General features: G+C 37.4%; 2 protein-coding genes across 11 annotated transcripts in view; both read left to right on the top strand.

Annotated features, from left to right (window-relative positions):
* Positions 1-301: 301 nt before the first annotated feature.
* On the top strand, positions 302-2,273 carry LOC129730693 (TLR4 interactor with leucine rich repeats-like). Its single transcript, XM_055690220.1, has 2 exons — positions 302-708; positions 766-2,273. Exons 1-2 carry the CDS (start codon positions 683-685, stop codon positions 1,802-1,804), a joined length of 1,065 nt encoding a protein of 354 aa, XP_055546195.1. The 5' UTR covers positions 302-682; the 3' UTR covers positions 1,805-2,273.
* A 9,771-nt stretch (positions 2,274-12,044) lies between these two features.
* Positions 12,045-24,641, top strand: part of LOC129730099 (myogenesis-regulating glycosidase-like) — a 25,992-nt gene continuing 13,395 nt past the window's right edge. Inside the window, exons 1-2 of one of the 10 annotated variants that reach the window (XM_055689151.1) lie at positions 12,045-12,280; positions 17,134-17,398. In XM_055689151.1, the coding sequence (XP_055545126.1) occupies positions 17,197-17,398 (202 nt within the window). In that variant the 5' untranslated portion in view covers positions 12,045-12,280; positions 17,134-17,196. Of the gene's footprint in view, positions 12,405-16,299; positions 17,399-24,641 lie in introns of those variants that run through there. The other 9 variants (XM_055689150.1, XM_055689149.1, XM_055689147.1 and 6 more) reach the window with 9 other exon arrangements.

Genomic DNA, 24,641 nt, shown 5'->3' with positions numbered 1-24,641 from the left:
CTGTTGACTATAGACAATGCGTTAAACGATGATCATTCCGTTTGACACCCTTTGTAAGAGCGGTATTGAAACACACTAGGGACGAAATAGAACTTCGAGTCCAAATACATATAAAATTTTGTTTAATGTTTTAATGTTTTAGATTTCTATTGTCGGGAATGCTAACTTGAATTAACTTAATTCAGGAAGTAATTATTACAACTGAAAATGACGCCCACTATTATACCCATTCTACCCCAACAGTTTATTCGTTACGATTACAATTACAAATTCGACATTCACGTGCTTTGGAAGCTACATACTAAATGATTAACTAGAACAATAATGTGTGAGAGTCTCCGCTCACTTGTGGAACAAAGTTTAATCTACAGCAGCCATGGACCGCATGGTTGCTAAGGTAACGGAATGCTGGCGTCAACAGACAGAGCACTGGAACAGCACAGAGAGGGCTGTTTTCGCGAGAAACCTCGACTCACCGCGCCGTCATATCGTCGTGACCTTAGCTAGTCGAGAAGAATTTATTGAATTTAAAAGCTCGTTAATATAGGTGAGCATAGAACACAAACGGAGAAAATGGCTGTTTTCTGCTTCCTAGCAGGTTTTCTGCCTGCCTATAACTTGGGTTCAGTTACTTGTGAACCATTCCATCAGGGGGTGTTGATATTGAAAGTAAGCTGTTGCAATGAGGTTACTACTGTCGCTTACTGGGTAAGTTTGCCAAGGTTTGCGCATGTGAAAATAGCTAATCGTACTCGTATTTTACAGTGTTGTGCTTATTTGCCATCAACTCACGACCGCGCTGTTAGTGAAACAGTATAACTGCGACAACTATGTGCTTTCCTGGTGTCAGCTTCACAATGTATCGATACGATCGGATAAAGATCTTCAGTCCGTTGTTTTCCCTAAAGTGCAGCAAGTTGGATTCCTGAATGGGTCGATTCCTATATTTTCGCACCTAATAAATCTGAGTTTGTTCAACGCAGGAGTTTTGAGAGTTTTTGCCCGTGGAACCACAGTGAATCGACTTACTCTACCAAACACTATTGAACAACTATACTTTAGAGATAACGACATGTTTTCGGTGGAAATCGATCCCAATGTTGCCTACAGTATGAGATACTTAAGAATTCACGTGAATAAACTTAGAGACATAACCAACTTTAAACAGCTGAAGAACCTCGTTGAGTTGAATCTTTGCGAGAATCTTATCGAACACGTATCGTTCGAAATCTTCGCAGAAATGAAGCAGCTTAAACAGCTTCTGCTTTGTGGCAACCGAATCAAAACCATTGAGGCAACCATAAATATCAACTTGCCTAATCTTTATCACCTAGATCTATCGAGCAATTATCTTTTCAACCAAACCTCTCTTGAATTTTGGAATTTTCCACGGTTAGGAAATTTATCACTTCGCGATAATCTGATCACAAATCTTAATGTCCAAATTATTGCCCAGCGCTTCAAAGTGCTGAAAATACTCGACGTCGAGCATAACTCCTTGGACTGTACGACATATCGGAACATGCTGGAATTGGTCCGACAGCGGAGCATAATCTATAACGTGGATAAACGAATGTGCAGCGCACCCACGGTGATTCGTCGCTTCGTTACCCCGTTTGACGATACGACGAACGACGATGGCCAGCTACAGATCCGCCAGTTGAAGGAACGAATCTATCAGCAGGTGAAAATTATCAACAATCAGCGGGCAGAAATTGATCAGCTCAGGAACAATCTAAGCGCACTGATGGAACAGTTCGATCTAGTCGTTGGCCCGCAAGCGCGAGCCAATGACGCGTTTTAAATTAAGTCGAGGATTAATAATAACATTAGAGGTAGGAGGAAGCGAATATTCATCTTGCTTAGTTGTGATGACTTATGGTAATTTATTCATCCGTGAGTGTAATCACTATCGAAGATGACCAAATCTGAAGGGAGCAAGTGAGAATTCATAAAGAAATAAGTGTAACCTTTGTATTATGTTGTAGTGTTGTTGTGCGCAGTAACAGGTTAAGTCTAGTATCAACCTGAGAAAGAAATGTGTAGAAAGTGTTCAAGCAATGTTATTTTTCTAGCGATTTCTTCAGTAATTTACCTTGAATTAAATAGTACAAAGAACATCAGCAGAATGTAAAAACCTGTCATTTTATTTGTATAGTTTGTTTGAACGATTATAATTGTTTCTATCGTTAGCCAGAATCAATACAAATGAATGTTTTAGAAAGGCAATATTATTGATCCGGGATATTACTTTGCCGGTTACTGTTACTTCACCGAGGCTCAATAAAAATCTTTGAAATTGAATAAACTGTATTCATTTTCATCGTGATCCACAAGAAAATTCCAGTTGCATAGATAGCAAAAGAATAATTTGGCAAACCGAATTCGGATAAGTGTGCTTATACTGACATTTATCCCTTAAATGCGTCCTACGACGTTTAAAAATCATCTAAAAACATAAAATCTTTGTTTAACAGGTTTACTGCTCTAAAACTAACCAATATGCATAAAAAATTGAGAGATTTACTTTGTATTGTGCTAATATGAACAAGTTGTTTTAAAACAACACTGCGACTTTATCGCAGAATAATGTCTGAACAATTACTTTTATTAACAGTAACTTTAAAATTGACCTTTTGTCAGTATAATTTCTGATGATTCAGACATTTTCACCTACCACTAACCTTATTTTGAAATTTATTTTCAAAGACAATCAGCACCAGTCGCAAAATTTGCCATTTTTTTCGTTTCCGATATTTTGATAGCAAAACAAAAACAAATCAATCAAACACAGTACTTCCAGCTGTTATGTTTTTATCGTTAAGGCCTAATGAGCTGTACAAATGAATTATATTTCTAAAAAAAAAAATTAAATACATATACACTAAAGTCGCTTTTTACGCGGGGGATACGTGTCGCGTAAAAAAACCGATTAAATTCCGGAGTCCGCGTAAAAAAACCGCGTAAATTCCGGAATCCGCGTAAGAAAAACCCGCGTAAATTCTGTAATCCGAGTGAAGAGAAATCGAACTCGTTGCGTCTCATTGTATCGTACGCCGTCTATAAACAGATGATGGGTCTGTAAGTTGTGTTCTCGAAACTTATCGAGGGTCTGTCTCAAGGTGAACATCTGGTTCGTTGTAGATCGACCCGCTCGAAAACCGCATTGGTATTCTCCAACAAAGGTTGCCTGCAACGGTCTCAGGATATTGGAGTGAAATTTATAAGCGGAATTGGGGAGGGTTACGCTTCGATAATTACTACAGTCGAGTCTATGTCCCCTCTTGTAGATACGAGTCCTTCAAACCAGTCCGTAGGTAGTTGTTCCTCAGACCAATGATGGTGATCGGCGAAAAACATTCGATTTTTTTCAGCGTGTGAGCCAACTTCGTCTCTCAGCCGGTTCTAACATTTATCGTACGATATGCCAGTCCGAGTGAACCAATTCGGAGATTCGCTGAGATAATTCATTCTCTCTTATAGATGGAATTTCCAATAGCTCTACAAACCGATGATTCACTCTTCGCTGATAGAATCTAAGTGTCAAAACAAAAGAGAAGAATCGTGAGACGATAATTATCGGAAAAGAAAGTGATTGCGATCGTTTGAACAATCATCCCTGTTTTGTGCTGCCTTTTAGTTGGTCTAACGCTTGCAGTTTTTTCCCTCTCTGAGTTTTGGTTTGCGATACAATTTTACGATTATCGGGACACTCTCACTCACAAGGTGATTCAAACCAGTGATGCCACATGTACAGATTTATCTGCATTTATACCAAGGGATTGGTATGGTAGCCTTCAAGCGTAACGAACATCTATTTCTGTACCGTTCATCACAAAACTTACTTTTATGCCGTCACAATTTGCTTCTATTTGTTTTGGGGCACAATTATTGTACGAAATATCGCTTGGAATATCACGATACATTCAAAAATCTGGAGAAATTGCTCGAAATTATCCGATATGCTGTCAACATTTGGTCGGTTTGCCCGAATCAACATCATATAAGGGTAAACTGACCATTTTTCGGGTGCCAGTGCCAGTGATGTTGGTAACGCGTCAAATGTATGGTAGCTGACAGCGGTGCCATCCCCGTGATTTATACAGATTTTTTGCGTATTTCTCATACAGATATCTGCATATACAGATTGCAGATTCTCTGGAAATAATACAGATTTACACAGATTTTGGTTTACATGGGGTCGTGAATTAAACTTCTTGATATAGTTGAAAAACAAAAATTAACTCAAATGCAGTTCAGCGTGTCGGAGGTTTTACTACATTCATATGCCACGCATAAACATGTGCATGAATGAGTCACGGGATAAATGTTAACCATTTATAAGGCAGTGGCAACTATATTGCCACCAACAAAATATATTTTTTTCGCTACACTAAGAATATTGTTTTTAAATTTCGTTTAACCAAAGACTTCTAAAGGTGTCTTAGAACACCTTAGTTTTTTCTAGAACTGCTCGAAGTGTGCAATATTCATTTTTATGTAAACAAACCAAGATTTTAGAACGTCGTTCGGGAATTGCTTCTTAATTTTGTAAAAATCCAACCAACTGGTAAATTTTTCACCAGCAACTTTCTATTTAGGACCTACTGTGTTAGATTATGCAGTTGTTTTGTTAAAATACATGGTGTATATGACAACCAAATTCAAATTTCTTCCTAAAATTTTGTTCAGAATACCACTTGAATAATTCTTTACTTTAATCTTCACCATGCAAGATAAATGAAGTCCTACTGTTACAATCTAATTACTATGATGTTTCATTTTTTATTATTACAAAAAAGGAAGCTTACAATGCAGCTGCAAAAAAATTGTTTCCATCGTTTTGGGGGTTAACGGGCAGTGGCAACTATATTGCCACCAATTTTTTCAATTGATTCAATAGTGAATTGTTGAACAAAGGTACAGATGTGTTGTTCCTCCTGTAAGGAATACGTTTTACTTAAGTTTATGTCAATTCCTTGCGTAGTTTCCACGGCCCTATAAAGGGTTAAACAAGCTATAATGCGTTTTTTTTCGAGAAGAATATGTCCAGTACATATGCAGATTTTTATACAGATTTTTTGAATTTTTACCAAGGAGACAGGATTTTTTGAGCTCCGAAATACAGACGAAAATGTGGCATCACTGATTCAAACCAAAGATTTTCGTTCCACGGCTCGATCGGATCGGGAGACGATAATGAATTACCGATTGGAGCAAATGAGACAATCCAGTAGCGTAGCTGGGGGGGTGCGGTTGGTGCGGTCCGCACCAGGCCCATCACTCAAGGGGGCCCCGAAATCTAGCCGGTCAACATGATCATCTGAACTCAACCTCATGTATTTGTGCTCGCTACTCTGCTCTCGTAATCTACACGGGCAGAGTAAACATGATACCGATGTTCAGTTTTCACCATGATTTGTGATTCGACTGACGCCGAAGTTGAATGCTTTTCGATCGCAGAAAACATTCGATGCAACGCACAGTGGTTCAAAACGCGAAAAACGTGATCATCAGCTAGGGTATAAAGATGTCATTCAAATGCTATGGTGTATTCGGCAAAGTTTTTGTCGATTTCAAGAGGCATTTTTTGATGCAAATTAAATTTTCATTAATTCACCTGAAAGTGAGATAAAATTCTTATTTCTTTACTACTATTTTAAACGCCGAAAAACCAAAAAAAAACTAGTTTTTTTCACCCACGCTCACGTCTTCAAGAGACTGCAAGGAACTAGTGAAATCACCTGGGGAAGCTAGTACTAATCCCCATATTTCGTGTGAAGACTGTTGTTTTTGCAGCTTTTCGAGAAATTTTAGTTTGAAAAAGTGCATTTTTTTATCTAAAATGTCCTAAACCTTATGGAGAAGTTGAAAATTTGCCCAAGGTATGTTCGACAGAATGAATGATGTATTTTTTAAATATGAAAAAATGTCTAGAACATAGTAGGCCTCTAAAATCACATCAGAAAATGTTATTTGGTATTTTTCGATTTTTAGAAATTTTAAGAATGTCTGTATATAAAACTACCTGTATGTGGTCGATTTTCAAGAGATAGAACCAAAATGTCTTCAGCAAGGTTTTTCTACATAAGAATGTCAACAACTTTGCTGAAGACTTCATTTTGATTTAATAAGAAAATAATAAAATAAAATTTTCATCTCACTTCTCCGTGAATCAATCAAAATTTGATTTGCATCAAAAGATGCCCCTTAAAATCTACAAAAACTTTGTCGAATACCCTATTGCATTGAATTGGGTCCTAAAGCTATACCAGTTTTTATATATCATTTGAAAAAGCCGCGTTTACTGAACAAAACGTGATTTAAAAAAAATGTTTATCGTTTTCCTTCGATTTTTAAATGAAGAGTAAAAAAACTGCTCGAAAGGTCTATGAGAGAACTGTCATTTAAGGCATTTCGAGCAGTTTTTTATTTTTTATTTAAAAATTGAAGGAAAAGGATAAACATTTTTTAAAAATCGTGTTTTGCTCAGAAAACTGCACTCTTTCAACTGATATATAAAAATCAGAAATCCGTTTTAAACTTTAGGACCCAATTGACATCTTTATACTCAAAAAGCTGACGGTAATATTTTTCGCGTTTTAAACCACTGTGCAACTTGGGCATGGGCACCGACTTTATAGAATTATTTGAATTTAGAAAAATTAGAATTAATGACTTATCTGATTCTAGAAATATACTGCCTAAAATGTTCACGTGCGATACGTCTTGACGTTAAGTGATTGGAATGTCAATATTGATAGTAACTATCATAGACCACAATTTTGCAAAATGGCGTGAATAGGTTGTGGAGTCGCAAAATAACAAATAAAACTATCAGGAAAACAAAACAGAAACGCCATCGTTCTCGATTTATTGAGGGGGCAAAATGAGACAAATGGAACAAATATTGGGAGCGTGGGGGGGGGGTTATCAAAAAGTGCCTTGCCCCCCAAAGTTGGTGCCGTTTTTTTATCATACGAGTTAAAAACATTTATTTGTTATTGAAAAGTTACCAAAAATTTGTGGAAATTTTTCTTATGAGTTTTTTTGCAGAGAAGTTATTAATCTCAATTCCTTTTAGGAAACAAAAAGCTGTCCAGTCATTTTCATCGGGGGCCCACATTTTTGTTACCGCACCAGGCCCACCAAACCATAGCTACGCCACTGAGACAATCGAAACATCGTATTAATGAGCGACGATAATCTCGCATACAGTTAACAGGCTATGAAGTTAACGGAGTATTCTTTCGGCAATTTATTTGTCACATAGGTTTTCTTCTCGAGAGACGATACAAAACATCGCGTATTATGCGTGATCTGAATCCAATAGGATTCTCTAATGATAATTCTCTGATACAATTTTAACCATCCTTCCCTCAGACCATACTCTTAGGATAATCTGGTGAATTACACTACACAGCCGGTCGCTACCGACTTTGAAAAGTTCGGCTTTGTGGTTTTTCAGCGCTTTGCAAGCATTTTTCGCCTCGTCCAATGTTGGTGGGTCCACAACTTGTCCGTCCTCCCCAATTTCTATCCTGTTCCCCTCGACGATTCTTTGAATTTCTTCACCGTTTAACACCACTTTAAAATTTTGCTTTCAACGCCTGGCCACCTGCGATTTATCGGTAATTAGATTCCCCTCCTTCTCATTACACATGGCAGGTACTGGCACGGTCCGGTTCCTGATTCCGTTAATCGTTCTATAGAAGCTTCTTGTGTCGTACCTGGTGAAGCAGTTCTTCGCCTTCGCCGTAGTGCTCACGTTTCTTACGGCGATGAAGCCTCCTTTTGGCAGCTCTTGCCTCCCGGTATTCCTCCCGCATCTGACGCGTCACACGATTAGCTGCTTCTAACGTGTTGGCGTAGGCTTGGGTCTTCTTTTCCGTCACCTCTAGACACTCAGTATCGAACCACCCACTACATGTAATTCCCGTTGTCATGTCCATCACTTCTCGCGCTGTTTCGCTGACCGCATCATGGATGTGCTTCCACTGCTCGCTCAGGTCCACTCCAGCTGGTTCACCGACCCGTCTATCAGCTTTCCGAGTGTACTCTGCAGCTACTCCTTTCGCTGATAACCTCTGGATGTCCAGACGTATGTTCCTCACCGATTTCGATTCAAATACGTTGGACAGCCGGACGCGAATCTTGCTTACCACGAGATAGTGATCCGAATCGATGTTTAGCATAGCATAGCATAGCATAGCAAAAGGGATTGCACACACCGTAGGTGGCTTACAATGATCAGCTTAGGATAAATATAGTGATAATAATAATAACTTCACAAACACATCATCTGTTGTCACAGGAAAGAAACTTGGGACTAGTATCCTTCTTACAGATGATGTGAGTTGCAAACTAAGCTTTCCATTGGATACCTGGCTACGTCGTTACAATCGCCGGGGAAAGGAAGTAGGAATGTTAGTTCAACGTCTACTTAAGAAGGTGCAGGGAACCCATACTACCTTCATAGACGTTACAGGAATCAGGGTGTTGTGTTAGTAGGAAAGGTAATATGCCAAGGATCTCTATTTTGACAAGATAGAGTGATGTGAACATGTTTAAGAATATTTTGATATATGGAAACTTAGGAAACTTACCTTCGTGATCACCTTCGTCTACTTTCACACATCCTTTCATACTTAGTGATCCGAATCGATGTTTAGTCCTAGAAAGGACCGCACATCAATGACGTCTGAAAAGTGTCGGCCGTCGATCAGCATGTGGTCGATCTGGAACCAGGTATCTCCAGCTGTGCTTTTGAATGTTCAGACGTGCTAAACGGATACTACAGATGGCCGTTCTCCTGGCCGCGGCGAAGTTCACTAACCTCAAATCGTTGTCGTTTGATGGTAGAGTGAAGGCTTTTCCTACCAATAACGGGACGAAAGAACTTCTCTCGTCTGACTTATCATTTGGTTCCTAGTAACGAGAAACCGACGCCCCGTTCTGCTCTGTCGCCGCCACTGTAGTAGATGTGATACTTAGAAGAAAACCCACATCCCACAGAGCGAGAGGTGGTCCAATCCACTCCAAAATTGTGGTTTTTTGTCCATAGTGACCATAGTGACCAAATCTAAGAAGGTCGTTGACATGAGGTGTCTAAATTTGAGATGGAATGACCCATGTATTAAATGTTTGTGTCTTTTATTTCAGCGACATTCAAATGAAAATTTTAATAAAAAAGTATGAGAGTACATATGTGCCTAAGTGCACAAACGCAGGTTCGACGGTATGATAAATTTATCTGGTTTATCTGAACATAAATGTGGTTAGTTGAGACTCGAAAAATCTATAGACAACGCGACACAAGAGATGTCACACATACATATCCGATGGTCAGTAAAAAGGCACGCACACTACATAGTACGAAGCATTTTACACAATCAGTTGATGAATCCACTTCTCCGCATACCTACTGCTGTTGCTTGAGAAATGGATAGGCTTAATGCTCCAGGAAGAACCGTCCGCTTTGCCGTTTGATGTACGATTGAGCAAGTCGACTAATACTTGCCACCACCCGCTTTCTGCTGCTCCAGGAAGAACCGTCCGCTTCGCCTTTAGAATACAGAATTGGTGAATTGAAATAACGAGCGTTCTTACGTTAGCGTTCTTGGAATAACGTGCGTACCAGTTTATATATATATATATATATATATATATATATATATATATATATATATATATATATATATATATATATATATATATATATATATATATATATATATATATATATATATATATATATATATATATATATATATATATATATATATATATATATATATATATATATATATATATATATATCGAATCAACGCTTGGAATTGTTGTATCTACCTTTTTGATATCTACGTTTGGGAAATGCACTAGTCGTATGGAATGTGTATGGGAAAATTCGACCTTGAACCTTTCGGTGAGAATAGTTAGCATTTTATAAAAATCTTGTATGTTTTAGCTATCCAACGACATACTAATTATTGACTTCGGTACAGTTGTGTTAGAGACTCTAAATTTGGGGTAAGGGTAACTAGATTTAATTCAGTATCACTGTAAAGGGTGATAGTGAGTGCACACTTAGATTCACTTCAGGTGTATTGCAAGGATTGAATGTGAGATTTCGGAGCTCTAACTTAGAGCTATTCGCATTTGAAATCTTCCATTCCGCCAACCCAAAATCTTACATGCTCATTTCTGTTTTTACAGAATGTACCCCACTATAGTGAAGACCGACGTAGTCTCACGTCAAAAAAGTCTCAGTCATAGTATCCAGTGCCTTAGAATATCAATGTTTATTCATGAGTAGATGAATTGAATTAATCTTAGTGTCAGCACATTTATTCTCTGATGCAACTCAGTAACCTATGTTCATTGCGACGATGCATGAATATCGTTTCTCATATTCAATGACAGAACAGTGGAATGAATATCAAAGGCCTCGTAATGATACTCAAAGAAGCTCCGGTGATTATCAATCCAAGTAGTGCAAATCTGTTCAGACGCTGTACACTGTCCAGTGAGGTACAAATGGTCGAATAAGGTTAATTTTGATTTTCACTATTTTGATATGATTTTCATTTTTGACGATCAAAATATCAACACGAGTGCTAAAGTTTATCTTGTCGGTGTTCATCGGTTGTTTGGTATCATGAATATCAACGGTCACATGGGTAGTATGATTATCAATATGAAGACGGCTGAAAATCGCTGCTTTTGAATATCATGACAGTGAATATTCTCAGCACTGATAGTATCTAAACATATCATATCTTAACATCGGGAAGGTTTAAAAACCCATAACTTCGAAACCATTAGTTTCTGAACTTGTCAAACGATCGTGTGGTTAATTTTTTTATCAAGTACTTTCGTGAACGTACTATTATCATTTATTAAATTAAGTACCTACTCAGTTGCTCAACTGCTTACCGCTTTGTTCGGTAAGAATTCATCCACCCGCAGGAATTGTTTTCACGCCGTTGCAGCTATTTTGTTCGCCCACCAGAGCATATTCCAAGCGGATGTGACCCTTTTAAGTGGATAACTCTTGCTTTAGGTAGAGACTCTCGTTCCACTTGATTTGTTTAAGACTTATTCAATTTATTGAACCGGTGTTCTTTCGTATTTTTTAGCTGAAGTATTATCGGATCTACAGGAAAAGAAGAACCGAGGAAATTCAGTACTATCCGCTCGCGAGTTAACATATTCGTTTGAGAGAAACCTTGTGGATTAGGAAAGAAAAAAGGAACACGTATGAAGAAATTCCTCTTTAAAGCTTGTCATAAATATTCTGGTCGGCAATTAAAAACAGTTAGATCAGAATTGACTGTACATTCAATCCGCGTTGACCATTTCGTTTGTTCATAAATCTCGAATGAGAATTTTCCTCCTCCCTTTGAACAATTTCGGCAAAGATAAAGTATAAGCTAAAATTTGTTTGACAGAAAGGAAAATACACGTTCTATAAAGAAAACGAGTAAACTGTTGCTTTGAAACTGTTAGCCCAGCGGACAATGTTACCCACTTGAGCGAAAATAGGTGAAGTGTTGTTTTCTGCTACATTCGAAGACTAATGAATCTCATCAAGAGCAATTTTTTGCCCTGCTAGCGATTGGCAGACTTTCCGCAGTACACATAAAACATTCGAACCTCTCCTGTGCGCTTTACCAAATTATCGTACCACAAATCGTACATTTTTCTCCGCTTGTTTCCCAGCAGCGCACCCAGTCGTACGTCTTGCACGACAGAAAAAGTACCTGGGATCAATTCTGGACATTCAAATTAATTTCAAAATTTTAATGTTGCATAAAAAGTCGGTTAGCAGCCGGATGTTTTACATTTGCCACCGGTTACAACAATAAAATGAACTCTCGGAAAGGTTAAGTCTACCGATCAGTAATTTTTCCCTGTGTGCTAATACGTTTTGGTGGCATCCCAAATTCCACGGCCGTCCGCATCCAATGAAAAGCAGGATGAAAGGAAAAAAAAATGATCATATTTAACGATCGTGTGCGGTTCAACTCGTGCCATACGGACTGGCACCGTTCGCGGTAAAGTACGACCAACCTGTGTTTTCAGTCGGTCCCAGGACTCCGGCGCGATCAGTCGTACACCGCGAAAAGTGGAGAGTTTCGAGTGGAATCGGTTTCGGTTTACACGGCATTATCCAGCAGTGAGGGCCGTTAAGCAGAGTATTGCTTGGGCGGGAAAATTGCCCCGGCGCCATTACCCGTCCGGCAGCGGGTTAACCATCGCCACTGGGTGGCTACAGATTGTGGGTGGTGATGAAATAAAGTGATCCCGTGTGAAAAAGCGACATGAAATACACCATAAGTCGCCTTGTTGTACAGTTATCCCCGTGTCCGCACGCGCCGGACTTCTTTTCGAAAATCCCAAAAGTATAACTTGTTGAAATTCGCTAAAACAAAATCGAATAGCGGGAATTTGTGCACAAGCGTTGCGTTGAACGAGAAAGCGATACATCAAAGTGGGGGCGACAAACGTTCTACAATTCACGCTTCAACCTTTAATTTTCGCGATAGAAAGACGTCCTGTGCCATTGAACCGTGCTCGTTTCGTGTCGTTTTTATTTGTGTGAATAGTAGTTAAATTCTAATCGTCAGTTTTACGGGAACATAATTATAGGAAAGTCGAGAAGTACATTACATTCAAATGTTTTGTCCAATACTGTATTTTAGAATCTACAGAGGAAGAAGAACCAAGGACATTCAGAGAAACCTTGTGGATAAGTTGAGAAATAAGGAAGAAAAAACATATGAAGAAATTCCTTCAAGCAATTAAAAGGTGTCAGAATTGACTATACCTTCAATACATGTTGAACATTTTACTTGTTCATGAATCTCATATGAAATATACATAAAGACGCACCAGATTTTTTCTCGGACTGTATAAACTGCAAAAATTATAAAGAATTCTTCAAGATCAATTATATATCCTAGTTTTAAATTTTGATTTGTTATATATCTATAATGGTATTTATTTGTTTGAAAAGATGAGAGGGTTTTTGTGCCTATTTGAGGAGAAATAAACATATAAATTCTCTTCAAGCAGGCTTTTCCCTACTCCAATAGAATTTACGGCCCCGTTATGCTTTCTGCGTCTGAGCCTTCTATTATTATTGTTGATAAGAATAAAAAAAATTACACGTGCTTGGATATATCAAGCTGAACTGGTGAAACTGAATCGCATCCCGCGGAGTGTTTTTGAATTCAACAGAGTGAAGTTTATGGATGAAACTAAAATTTAAAAAAACCTTGGGGCCAAAAATTTGCACGGAACATTTTAAATGAGATCAATAGCTTCAAAGTTTTATAATCTATAAATTGTGCACCGCAAAATCAATGTAAAAATATATGATACAAAAATTGATTATTAATGTTACAATGCAGCTAGAAAAAAAAGATAGAACCCATTTATATTTGCAGTGCACTTGAAAACCTGACATATCAACAACCAATTTTGTGTAGATCTAAATGAGAGGCGAAATCTGAGTGAGACTACGACAATAAAAATACAATTGAGTAACTCCAAAACAGTATCTTGAATTGAACTACACAATAGGGTGGGACAAAAAATAAGTACTAGCTCCAATGCACTTTTCGTGTTCCTTATGGGTCCTGTAACAACTGTGTAACTTTTCAGATCGATCGGTGGAACCCCTGATTTGCGCCCGATTTTTAAAGTTTCCATACGATTTTATATGAGAAAATCCACTTTTTCAAAACTTATCCTCTAGAAATTTCCCGTTGGCTCCTAAAAATATACCAATACATGATATTTGTAGGAAATTTTCCTGGGAATAATTCTTCTGAAGACTGTAAGGCGCTACAAAATTTGTAGAAAAAGTTATTCACCTTAAACTGATCGAATGTCTGACGAACGGCTCAACATTGAATTTTTCCAGCAACACTGCTGCAGCATGCTGCTGTTGCAAACTCAACAACGTGATGAGAAACAGTTTCGCGTAGAATTAAGCTTGAAAGCGTGATTTTTCGCTCATAGTATCTTCGGAGAAAATGCTTAGAATATCAATCCCTATATTTTGATAGTATTCGTTGTGTGATTCATACCCCTAAAAGTGAGAAATCAGCTTTCTAAACAATCCTACGTAGTGAAAAACATTTTCGTGTGGGATTAAGCTTGAAGGTATGATATTTTGCTCACGTTATCTTCATTATCGGAGAGCTTGCTTAAAATATTAATTATTAAGTTTTAATGTAGATTGATTACTCCCCCTAAAAAAGGGGAGTAAACTTTCTAAACACCCACCTCGTGTGACAACTTGGGTTCTGGTGCCAATTCAATAGATCATACCCTGGTGTCTTTCAGAAAGGAGTTTGGTAGATACATAGCTACAATTTGCGCAGATACATGGCCAGCAGGTCACTACGAACCAATGAGGTATACACAGGTTAGGAAGAAGAAGACATTCGTCTGTTCTAGTAGCGAAAAAAGGTAAACAGAAGCAAAAAAAACTTAAGAAGGCAAAACAACTTGAGAATGCTAGTCTTAGTAAAGGCTGATAACATTCAGAAAAACTCTACACTTTCTAACTTTGTAACGAAGGCAACGAAACGATTTTTCGAAATCATGAAAATCTCAACGGACTTTCTTAAAGAAAAACCTGAAAAATGGCAATCAAATAAACAATATCTGGAAGCACAAGAACGCGTGAAGGCAATTGCAGTAGTGAATGATTTTGCAGAAAGGGCCGTGAAGCTTGTCAGCGACAACAACAACAACAAAATAACAAAAGATCCCCATCAACAGAATTATTTGCTACAAGTTGTCGAATCCCACAGACAACAAAAGCCTCTGAAATATTGAAAGGTGATAACCTTTTCTGTTGAATTTTTGTATATGTTTTAATCAATATAAATTGCAATAATTATCAGTAATAAAAAATTAAGTTGGAGCCAAAGATGTTTCCATTTTCAACAGACAGCGGTTTGCAATCAACACGGGGAGCTAAAGAAAAACTTTGAAAACCTACCCTTTTCCAGTTGTTTCGGATCTTTCAGCGGCCCACCTTGGTGCCCGCTCAACCAACATCCCGCCCAAAGATCAATACTCTCTTTTTCTCTTTTTCAATAGACTTCATTTACCGTGGTTCGTAGTGACCTGCTAGCCATGTATCTGCACAAATTGTAGCTATGTATCTACCAAACTCTTTTCTGAAAGACACCAGAGTCACACGACGTGGGTGTTTAGAAAGTTTACTTCCCTCTTTTAGGGGGAGTAATCAATCTACATTAAAACTTAATAATTAATATTTTAAGCAAGCTCTCCGATAATGAAGATAACGTGAGCAAAATATCATACCTTCAAGCTTAATCCCACACGAAAATGTTTTTCACTACGTAGGGGTGTTTAGAAAGCTGATTTCTCACTTTTAGGGGTATGAATCACACAACGAATACTATCAAAATATAGGGATTGATAGTCTAAGCATTTTCTCCGAAGATACTATGAGCGGAAAATCACGCTTTCAAGCTTAATTTTACGCGTAACTGTTTCTCATCACGTTGTTGAGTTTGCAACAGCAGCATGCTGCAGCAGTGTTGCTGGAAAAATTCAATGTTGAGCCGTTCGTCAGACATTCGATCAGTTTAAGGTGAATAACTTTTTCTACAAATTTTGTAGCGCCTTACAGTCTTCGGAAGAATTATTCCCAGAAAAAATTCCTACAAATATCATGTATTGGTATATTTTTAGGAGCCAACTGAAAATTTCTAGAGGATAAGTTTTGAAAAAGTGGATTTTCTCATATAAAATCGTATGGAAACTTTAAAAATCGGGCGCAAATCAGGGGTTCCACCGATCGATCTGAAAAGTTACACAGTTGTTACAGGACCCATAAGGAACACGAAAAGTGCATTGGAGCGAAAAAATTACACCAACGCTTTTTTCCCATACAACTGTGTCCCAGTCTACTACACAATCAACATTATTTTGACAATAAAAATCAGCAATTTTACCTTGTTTATGCAGTTCTCAAGAGTGAATTCAAAATAATAAACAATATTAGTCATAAGGACAGACAAACCAGGCTAACAAGTTTTCAAGGTCACACATATTCGAGATTGAAAAAAGTCCCGATTTTTTTATTGAATTATTAAAAAATAAAAGAAAATAGGTTTAGTGAAACTAGTTTTTTCCAACATTTTTGCCGTCAAATTCCTGTGAAATGTTTTATTTACATTCTCCTTTTGCTGAATTTCTAAAAATATTTTAAATATTTTAATTATTGACTTTCACCCAAAATGAGAAAAGTCATCAAGGCGAATGATGGTTTAAATAAATGTACGTTTCGTTCATTGGTCCATAAATTACATCAAAGAAAAAATCCTAAATTCTTGGACCCATCGAAATCTACTAAAGTAGTAACACCTGCCAAAATCAATCAATCGAGATTTCGTCCCCCGGAGTGCTATCTCCCAGATCTATTTATACACGCAAATTCAATCACTCAACTAGTATCTCCTCAATACGTTATCGAGGCATGTAGGTTTATGATGAGTTTCGGATCGATTGCTCTATTATAAGGTAATATTTCTCGCTGCAAATCATTTCAGTATTCAATTGACTATCGCGTTTGCTAGAACCAAGCATCCGAAAGCGACCGAAAGTGCGTGATCCGTTGGCTATTTTTGAGGTCACGTGCTGCTCCCAGATGAGCCGCAAGCCGCTGCTGCTCGGTGACAGACATCCGATGTTCAAAGTCAAGGAAACTGACTGTTAATATGTTTTGCGTTTTTTTTTTGGTACACCTCATTGCTCTCAACGAGTTCCTTCCACTCCGCGGGTGAATCTAGAAGTGCTGCCTCGTAAGAGTGTTTATATTCTTGTTTGAATTGAAGTGAATCTATTTATAAAAGAAAATATATACACTACTCGTCTCCACGAAAATAACGATCTTGCTGAAAGTACGAATCCCATCTTTCTGCTTTCAACTGTATCGGCAGACGTTTCGGATATCCATCAACAGATTGGTTCGATTTTGCTTGAGTGGCGCGAGCTGAGCAAGTTGATTAATTGAAGCTTAATCCCAAACTACAAGTGTATTCCGAGAGAACATTTCAATACGAAGGATTAAAATATTTACAGTGTATTTGATTGATGAAAAAATTATTTACAAACACACACCACGATTGAAGCGATAAGTAGAAGATGGCTTTCAAAGTGACTCGTAAATGTATAGTGTATTCGGTGCTGGCAGTGCTGATAGCTGCTGCACTGCTGACCACACTTCTGGTATTGCTTTTACGCGACGACGAAGAAATAATGAAGAGCTACAAGTTTAGCAACAGTGACCTCGTTATCCAGCTGGTGGAGCAACCCGATCATCGGTACGTGATCAGTCTGATCAGGGGTGAGTAGGTAGTTTTTAATTTCGGAAAAAGTACAGAGAAGTAGTTAATTTGCTGTTTATTGGATACAATTGTGAAACGTCATATGTAAACAAACTCATAAATTTGGCAGTGTGAAAAAAGTATTATCACTTTGAACCAAGATTGCCAGGATTGTGCTAGAATCGTGGCCCTCTTCCTGATTTTCATCAATTTTCACACAGAAGAATTAATATACTTTCGGAAGGTCAAGGTCAAATAAAATCGATTTTGCTATGTTTGTGCTTTTCAAGGGAATTCAGTGCCCGATAAGAGATGGTGCCAGCCTTTAATGTTTTCAAATTTTCTATTGAGGAAAGCAGCCACTGGAGTGTTGAAAACATTAAAAAAGCGTTATGTCGGTATTTACGCAGATCAATCTCTTTGTTTCGGACAGTCTCACATTTTAAATATATGCAAGAATAAAAGAATCTGTTTTAGTTTTTGAAATGGTTATGAAATGGTTTAGTGCAGTTTAAAATCCATTGAGCTCGGATTTGGTCGCATTAGATTGCACCTTGGTCTAGGTTGTACCTTACATATGCAAGTTATAACCCTTTATCATCGTAACTGCCTTGAAATTTGTGTATACCTAATTCTTGGAACTCTGAAATTGCAATTTTACAAAAATCATTTTTTATACCCAACTACGTCTATAAACTAAGCAAATTTCATGAACTCTATTTTCAACTAGCTGCTAGCCGGCAAGCGCTGCTGCACTAGTCAGTTTACGACTACAACCGCTTATCTCCTAAATATGTGTAATTTCGTACAAATAATAACAGTACCATGTTACAGTACATTTTATATTTTAGTGAAATCTGGTTTTCCGAATCTCGTTTCTAACAATTTCCAATTTCTATTAAAACCCAAGGAAAATAGCAAAAAGCAAAACTGTTAGACACTTGACGAGACATTCTGGTACTAGATTTACTTATCGGATATTTCAATTTAAAATAATTTAAGAAGTGTTGTTGTTTCACAAATAAAAAGGATTTCCATCCATTTTAATAACACAGTACAATGTTTTTTTTTTTTGCCTTGGCTTCTATATGCACGATTTTTTATGTAGTTTTATGCAAAAATTAATTTCCCCGAGTTTGGACCCATTTCACCTAAAGTGGCAACAATGGCGCCAGGGAGCTTCTTAGCTGCAAGGGCACAGAGCCCGCTCAGATAAGCGGGTGGTCGGGGGTTCGAATCTTAGTAGAATCAGGCCATTTGGTTGTCAAAGGACTTATTCTCAGGCTCTCCAATACATACTCTTCCTTCAAGCTGAATTCTATAGTACTCCTGCTGACTTTCATCCTAACAAAAATAAGTCCCTCTTATACAAAAAACTTGTCTGAGTAACGTGTAATAGTTCTCTTCAGGGAATTGTAATTATGGCGTGGTTTTGGCTGGTGGGAATTGTAATTGTGACGCGGTGTTGGTAGGAGGAACGAAGTTTCGATAAAACTTCTTCTGCTTGGCAAAATAAAAAGTCATTCTTATAATAAAACTGATCTCGGGAATATATATCCTCTCCAGGGAATTGTAATTGGCGATATTGGCACGAAGAACGAGGTTTTGATAAGACTCGTTCCTCTTGACATAATACGTCTCTCTTAGAATTAACCTGGCCAAAGAGAAACGTTAGGTGTAGTCTCACTTCAGGGAAATGTAATTTGGCGATATTGGTAGGATAGAAAGTCTCCCAGATGGTCTCGAGGTACGATGCTGGCCTAACAAGCCAGTCGTCGTAGGTTCGAGTCTCGGCTCGGGAGAGACTGTTAGTGTCAGTAGGATCGTAGCACTAGCCCCGCAATTGTCCTGTTCACTAAACAGTTGGCCGCGAAGTCTGTGTATAACAAACAGAAGGTCAAGTTCCGAATCGGAATGTAGCACCAAAGCTTTGCTTTGGTAGGATAGAAAGAGACTCGGTATAGTAGAGAAGTTAGCTAGAAACGAAAGGGTAAGCTCTCACACACACAAGCACGGATATAAATGAAAGAGCGTATCATTTACTTCAATAATGATACTGCCAATAATATGAAGTGCGGAGTACAGAAAACACCTGGGCAATGTCTCAATAGATCAAACGTCTCTGGTCGCAGTGATGAGAGAAGGCGCCATTCAGAATTTTCAATAAATCGGAAATTTTCGATTCTAAGAGTGTGGCCACTTATTAGCATCTTCTTGCCCATCTTAAAAACAGTTCTCAAGTCGGACAAAAACTGAGCTCAACGCGGTGGTTTTACTAAAACGGTTATGGCTATGGTTTTGCTATTTTTCACGAGCAAAATAATATCGAGTATGTAGAGCATTAATTGTAATGCGCTAATATCTAAAAGTGGTAGTCAAATTATGTCTTATATCGAGTAAAAAAGTCTCAGAAATCGATTGGTAAGTGTCTGATCTACATAAAATGTCAACAACAGGTCAATTTTGCCACAATTCCCCTACAATACTAAAATAGGTGTATCTGGACGTTAGATTAACTATTTGAAATCTGTTTAATGTAATATTAACTGTATAAGCGACACTCTAAAATATAATAACAATTTGTCTTCACATGATCCTCCCCCTTTTGCGGGGAGAAGTCGCATTTTTGGCCAGAACCGGTCAAAACAAAAACATCTCGCTTTAGCTATGAAACATAATCATCGCGTCTTCGATAAAGTTGATGCACTACTCGGTGAACAATCGTCTATGAACCGTAAACATTTATCTACTCTCCATTTTAAACTGTCCGCTTTTTTCAAACCCGTACCCGATTTTTTTTTTTGGTTGAAACCCGAACCCGAATTTTTTTTATCAAACCCGAACCCGGCCCGAACCCGAAAATTTTGTTTTTGTGAAACCCGAACCCGACCCGAAACTGTTAAACCCGTACCCGACCCGAACCTGAGATTTTTTTTGGGGGATCGATTTTTTGTACCAATTTGAGGCTGCCCTGAAGCTTTGAGCTTCGAATGGCTTCGAATTGTTACTGATTTTTACAGTTGCATGAAATTAGACATCATTATATTATAAAAATGCTTATCTAATATAGTCGGGTTTCGGGTTTCCAGACCTAAACCCGACATTTTCAAACCCGAACCCGAAAATTTCTTGTCCGCCAAACCCGAACACGACCCGCACCCGACACCTTCAAAAATTTTCAAACCCGAACCCGACGGGTATGGGTCGGGTTCGGGTTTGACCATCTCTACCGAAAAGTACTACATGCAGTCACCCATTAAGCATGTACAACATGTTATCGTCGTTGTTCAAAATAGTTAGCTATACCGTGTTTACAAAGCAAGTTATCAATTTTTTTTGAGAAATGTAGAAAATATTTTTTTTTATTTCAGTGTAAACCCTACTTAATCCATATTTTTTACCATTTTACCAAAAAGTGTCCCTCCCCCTGCCAAAGTTGGTGCCTATGATGATAAAACTTTGTATTTAAAAGCCCATGTATACAAATTTACAGGGTGATCGATTTTGGTGGATACAAGTTCAAAATGAACAGATTCTATGTTGGTAAGACTCCTCTTCTTCCTTCTACTGAACAGACTGGCGCATATAGGGGGTTTGAGGGCCGGAAAAGGTGATTAGGATAGTTCGAGACCCCTCCCAATTCTGGAAGGGTGGGGTCCAACACAAATGAAACTCAAGTTTCTACACATCTCGAGAACTAATCAAGTAAATGGAACCAAATTTGGCATCTGAAGGTTTTTGGAAGCAAGGCAAATTTTCATAGTGGTTCGCCACCCCTCCCTCTTCTTGAAAAGAGGTCTCAAATACAAATGAAACACAATTTTTTCACAATTCAAGAACTATATTTTGGTGCTTTTTTCTATCTTTGTTTCAATAACGGGTGAAATCAGAAGTACACCTACCAAGACATTGGAAGCTCTACTTCTTATGCTTCCACTGCATCAATTTATACAATTAGAAACCGAAAAAAAAACGCTCTAAGGATCAAAAGAACGTTGAAACTCTTTGTAGGAGACCTAGCAAGTCATCTAAGTATTCTAAAAACTATTCGCACCGATTCCCTAGTGGGTAATCTATAATGAAGACTGCATGGAGAAAAGATACAATTTTGAAACTACTAATTTCGAAACTACTATTTGAAATGTTTGAACCTGAGCGTGATGTTTGGGAACGCAGTGATCCCAATCTTCCCAAAATCAATCTTTTTCTACACAGATAGTTAAAAAATAAACAATTGAGTCAATCAATTCGGAATGTTCAAAATTATTTAAATAAAAAATATGAGCTGGACGAAGTCAGCTAGTTTACTAAGATTTATTTTAAATTTACATAATATGTTCTGCCACAAACGGTGACATATCAACACTAGGTCGGCCGCGAAAATGGTCGTGTAAAATTTTAAAAACTGATAATGTGTATTAGAGTTTGGAGTCGTAAAATGAAACTTGATAATACACAGCCAGAACCGATTTTCTTTCTTCTATTTTGAGCCCGAACAATACTTAATATATCCAAAATCGATTGGTTTTGTCTCCACTTGGCGCAAAACGTACTTTTTTGCATTTTTCATTTTAAAGAGCCCAAAATGGTTTAAACCATACGTTTCATGACTTCAAAAGGTAGGTTTTTTTATGTTTAACAATTTTGTCAAAAACACTACAAGCGCATCGGCGTCAGCAGGGTTTCCATCAGAAGTAACCTGTCATATCGAGTTTATACACTCAACTGGATTAATCAAACAAATATAGGTTGATATTCTAGGCATGTTTTTTTCCGTGTTGGGTATTTTCGTCACTGCGACCAATTTTTTGATATTTTGTGACATATTCTAGGCATACCTTAGAAACATTGTACAACATGTTTCAGAGGTTACTTCTGATGGGAATCCTACTGATCCCGGTACACTGGTAGTGTTGGCAGAAAAAATGATTTTCAGCAGTTGATTCGACAAACTTAACTTCAGGGTTATCCTAGCTCTTCAGTGTATTCGGCAAAGTTGTTAAGCAAACAAAATACTATCCCTTAGCGTGATGTAGTGTATTACTAAGCTTTCCAGAAAAGGAAATGCAAAAAACTAGGTTTTCCCTAGGTTTTCCATAGAAATTTTCATACAAATTTGAAATTCAATGCACCAAGCGAAGACAAAACCAACAGAATTCCAGCAAGTTTAGAACTGTTTGGGCCCCCAAATGCAACCAAAAAAACTTGGTTCTGGAAAATCGATCACATTGCCCCACCCTAATGTAAATTTTGTTTATTGGCCTAATAAATAATCTGTTCAAAAATTCATAGGTTTGTTTTTTGACCCTCGGAAATTAACCAGCCTAGAAAACATTAAATTCAGCATGTTTTGGTAAATCATTTTAATGTTTATTGGACATCCTAAACTGATCCAATAGATTAACTCATCCCCCTCTCTCCCTGTGAATGCTAATAAAATAAAACGTCGCTTACATTTTAGAAGCATATCCGATACTCGAATCCGTCTGTATACAAATTTTCATGCAGAACCTATAAATAGTTTACAAATAATGAAAATAAAGCCCCCTCGTCGTTAAAAATACATCAGATGACGTTCTCAAGTTTACAGAGTTTCCGATTATAAAAAATGACAGCTGTCACATTTTCCGTAAATCTCGGTTTAACCTAACAGAAATTTCGGCATCAAATATCGAACATCTTGGTAGTGTTGCTAAAGCATGTTTCCATTATTATTAGTATTTTGCTAAATTTTCAGTAAATTGAGCTTGAGAATCTTTTTTAAGGATGTAAGCCTAATCGCAGTGTTTTTGTGAAAATTCTACTTTTTCTTTCTGCCCATAACGGAGTCTTCAAAAAGAGGTCAGTTTGCTTTTTTTTCGAGGTGAAAAAGTGACTCAGAAACAGTTTTTTTCACGTGTCCAAAATAAACCTTTCCAGTAAATGAAAAAAAAATCTCTCTATCGCTTTTATTACTTTAATTTAAACAAAAAGTAGTGAAAATGAAATCTTAAGGAGTATTCCATCATTAGCAGTATAAAACAGTCGAGACACTTGAACTGGAAATGTCCTTAAAACGGGATGTCTTTTGTGATGTTCTCGAAATTTGTAATCCAATGATGCTAATGATTCCGAACAAAAGAGAAAACAGACGAAATGATACATTTCCCGCGAATACCGGGAAAACAGAGGGCAACACGTAACTGACTTCTTCGGATAGAATAGAATGATTTTTTCCGAATTATTGTTTGGGATAATTTGATTTCTGTACAAAATAGCCGTGAAATGTTTTCGAATGTTTTTCTTTAGTTCTCGTTTAACTTTTATCATCTGTTCAACCCGTTTGCGACTATTTTTTTGTGCTTTATTTCACATATTTACTGTTATGCGCTGCCGATTTCAAACTCTTTCTCATTTTTTACCGAAAACGACAAGAACAGAACCGTAATCAGTGTATTGCGTAAACTTTAGGTACTGAGTAGTTTAGAAGTCTGCAAAACATTATGACCACTGAAAATTAGGAACTGTTTATAAAAAAGTTGGTTTAATTACTCTGACAATAGTTCGGTCAATAGATATAACAATCTCGCGAAAATGACACATTCCACGCTCTTCTACGCCAAGACATCGAAATTTCAAACTGCATATTCAATCCAGAACTGTTGTGTGGGTGAAAAAGGATATATTGAACTTCACGGAAACCGCCTGTTCCATTTGAATTGACATGCAAAACTGGATCAAACGATTAAATAAAAAAAAAAACACTTATAACAGATTAAAAAATCATAGTTTTGGCACTATTTTTAAAGAAATATGCCTAATATCATTTATTTTGAAGCTATGGACATGTCAGTTAGGGGTTTCATGGATGTATTTATGGTCTATAAGCAGTTATCATTACTATTTAGTAGATTTAATTGGTAGCTCATTGAAAAACAGTCGCTTTATTATGGTGAAGCGTTACAAAAATAGTTGTTCTTTTCGTATTGTTCAAATGTTACACACTGTAGAAAGGTAGTATTCAGGATTTTCTCAGCACTCGATGAGACCTATGCTGGTATGTAAAATTGTTGCATTCTAGTCAAAGTTATGGTGTCGCGTTACGAAAATTTTGTGTTTTTATAAAGTTACCGAAAACGAGTTTTTGAGCTTTTATCAGTGTTTTATCAGTGATAATACAACTTTTTTTTTGGGACATTTCGAAATTTTCCGTTGTTTTGAATTGATCGAGGGGAACCTTAAGGTAAGTACCATTCCAGAGACACAGGCTAGATTAAAAACGGT

Source organism: Wyeomyia smithii, chromosome 3 (assembly GCF_029784165.1).
Source record: "Wyeomyia smithii strain HCP4-BCI-WySm-NY-G18 chromosome 3, ASM2978416v1, whole genome shotgun sequence".
Lineage (NCBI taxonomy): Eukaryota > Metazoa > Arthropoda > Insecta > Diptera > Culicidae > Wyeomyia > Wyeomyia smithii.
Note: the sequence above shows the minus strand (reverse complement) of the source record. Positions and strands in the feature narration are given on the sequence as shown.

Excerpts from the sequence above, each read along its gene's own strand:
- LOC129730693 (XM_055690220.1), top strand. The coding sequence starts at position 683 with ATGAGGTTACTACTGTCGCTTACTGG. Across the intron at positions 709-765 it reads TTACTACTGTCGCTTACTGG|TGTTGTGCTTATTTGCCATC; the intron begins GTAAGTTTGCCA and ends CGTATTTTACAG.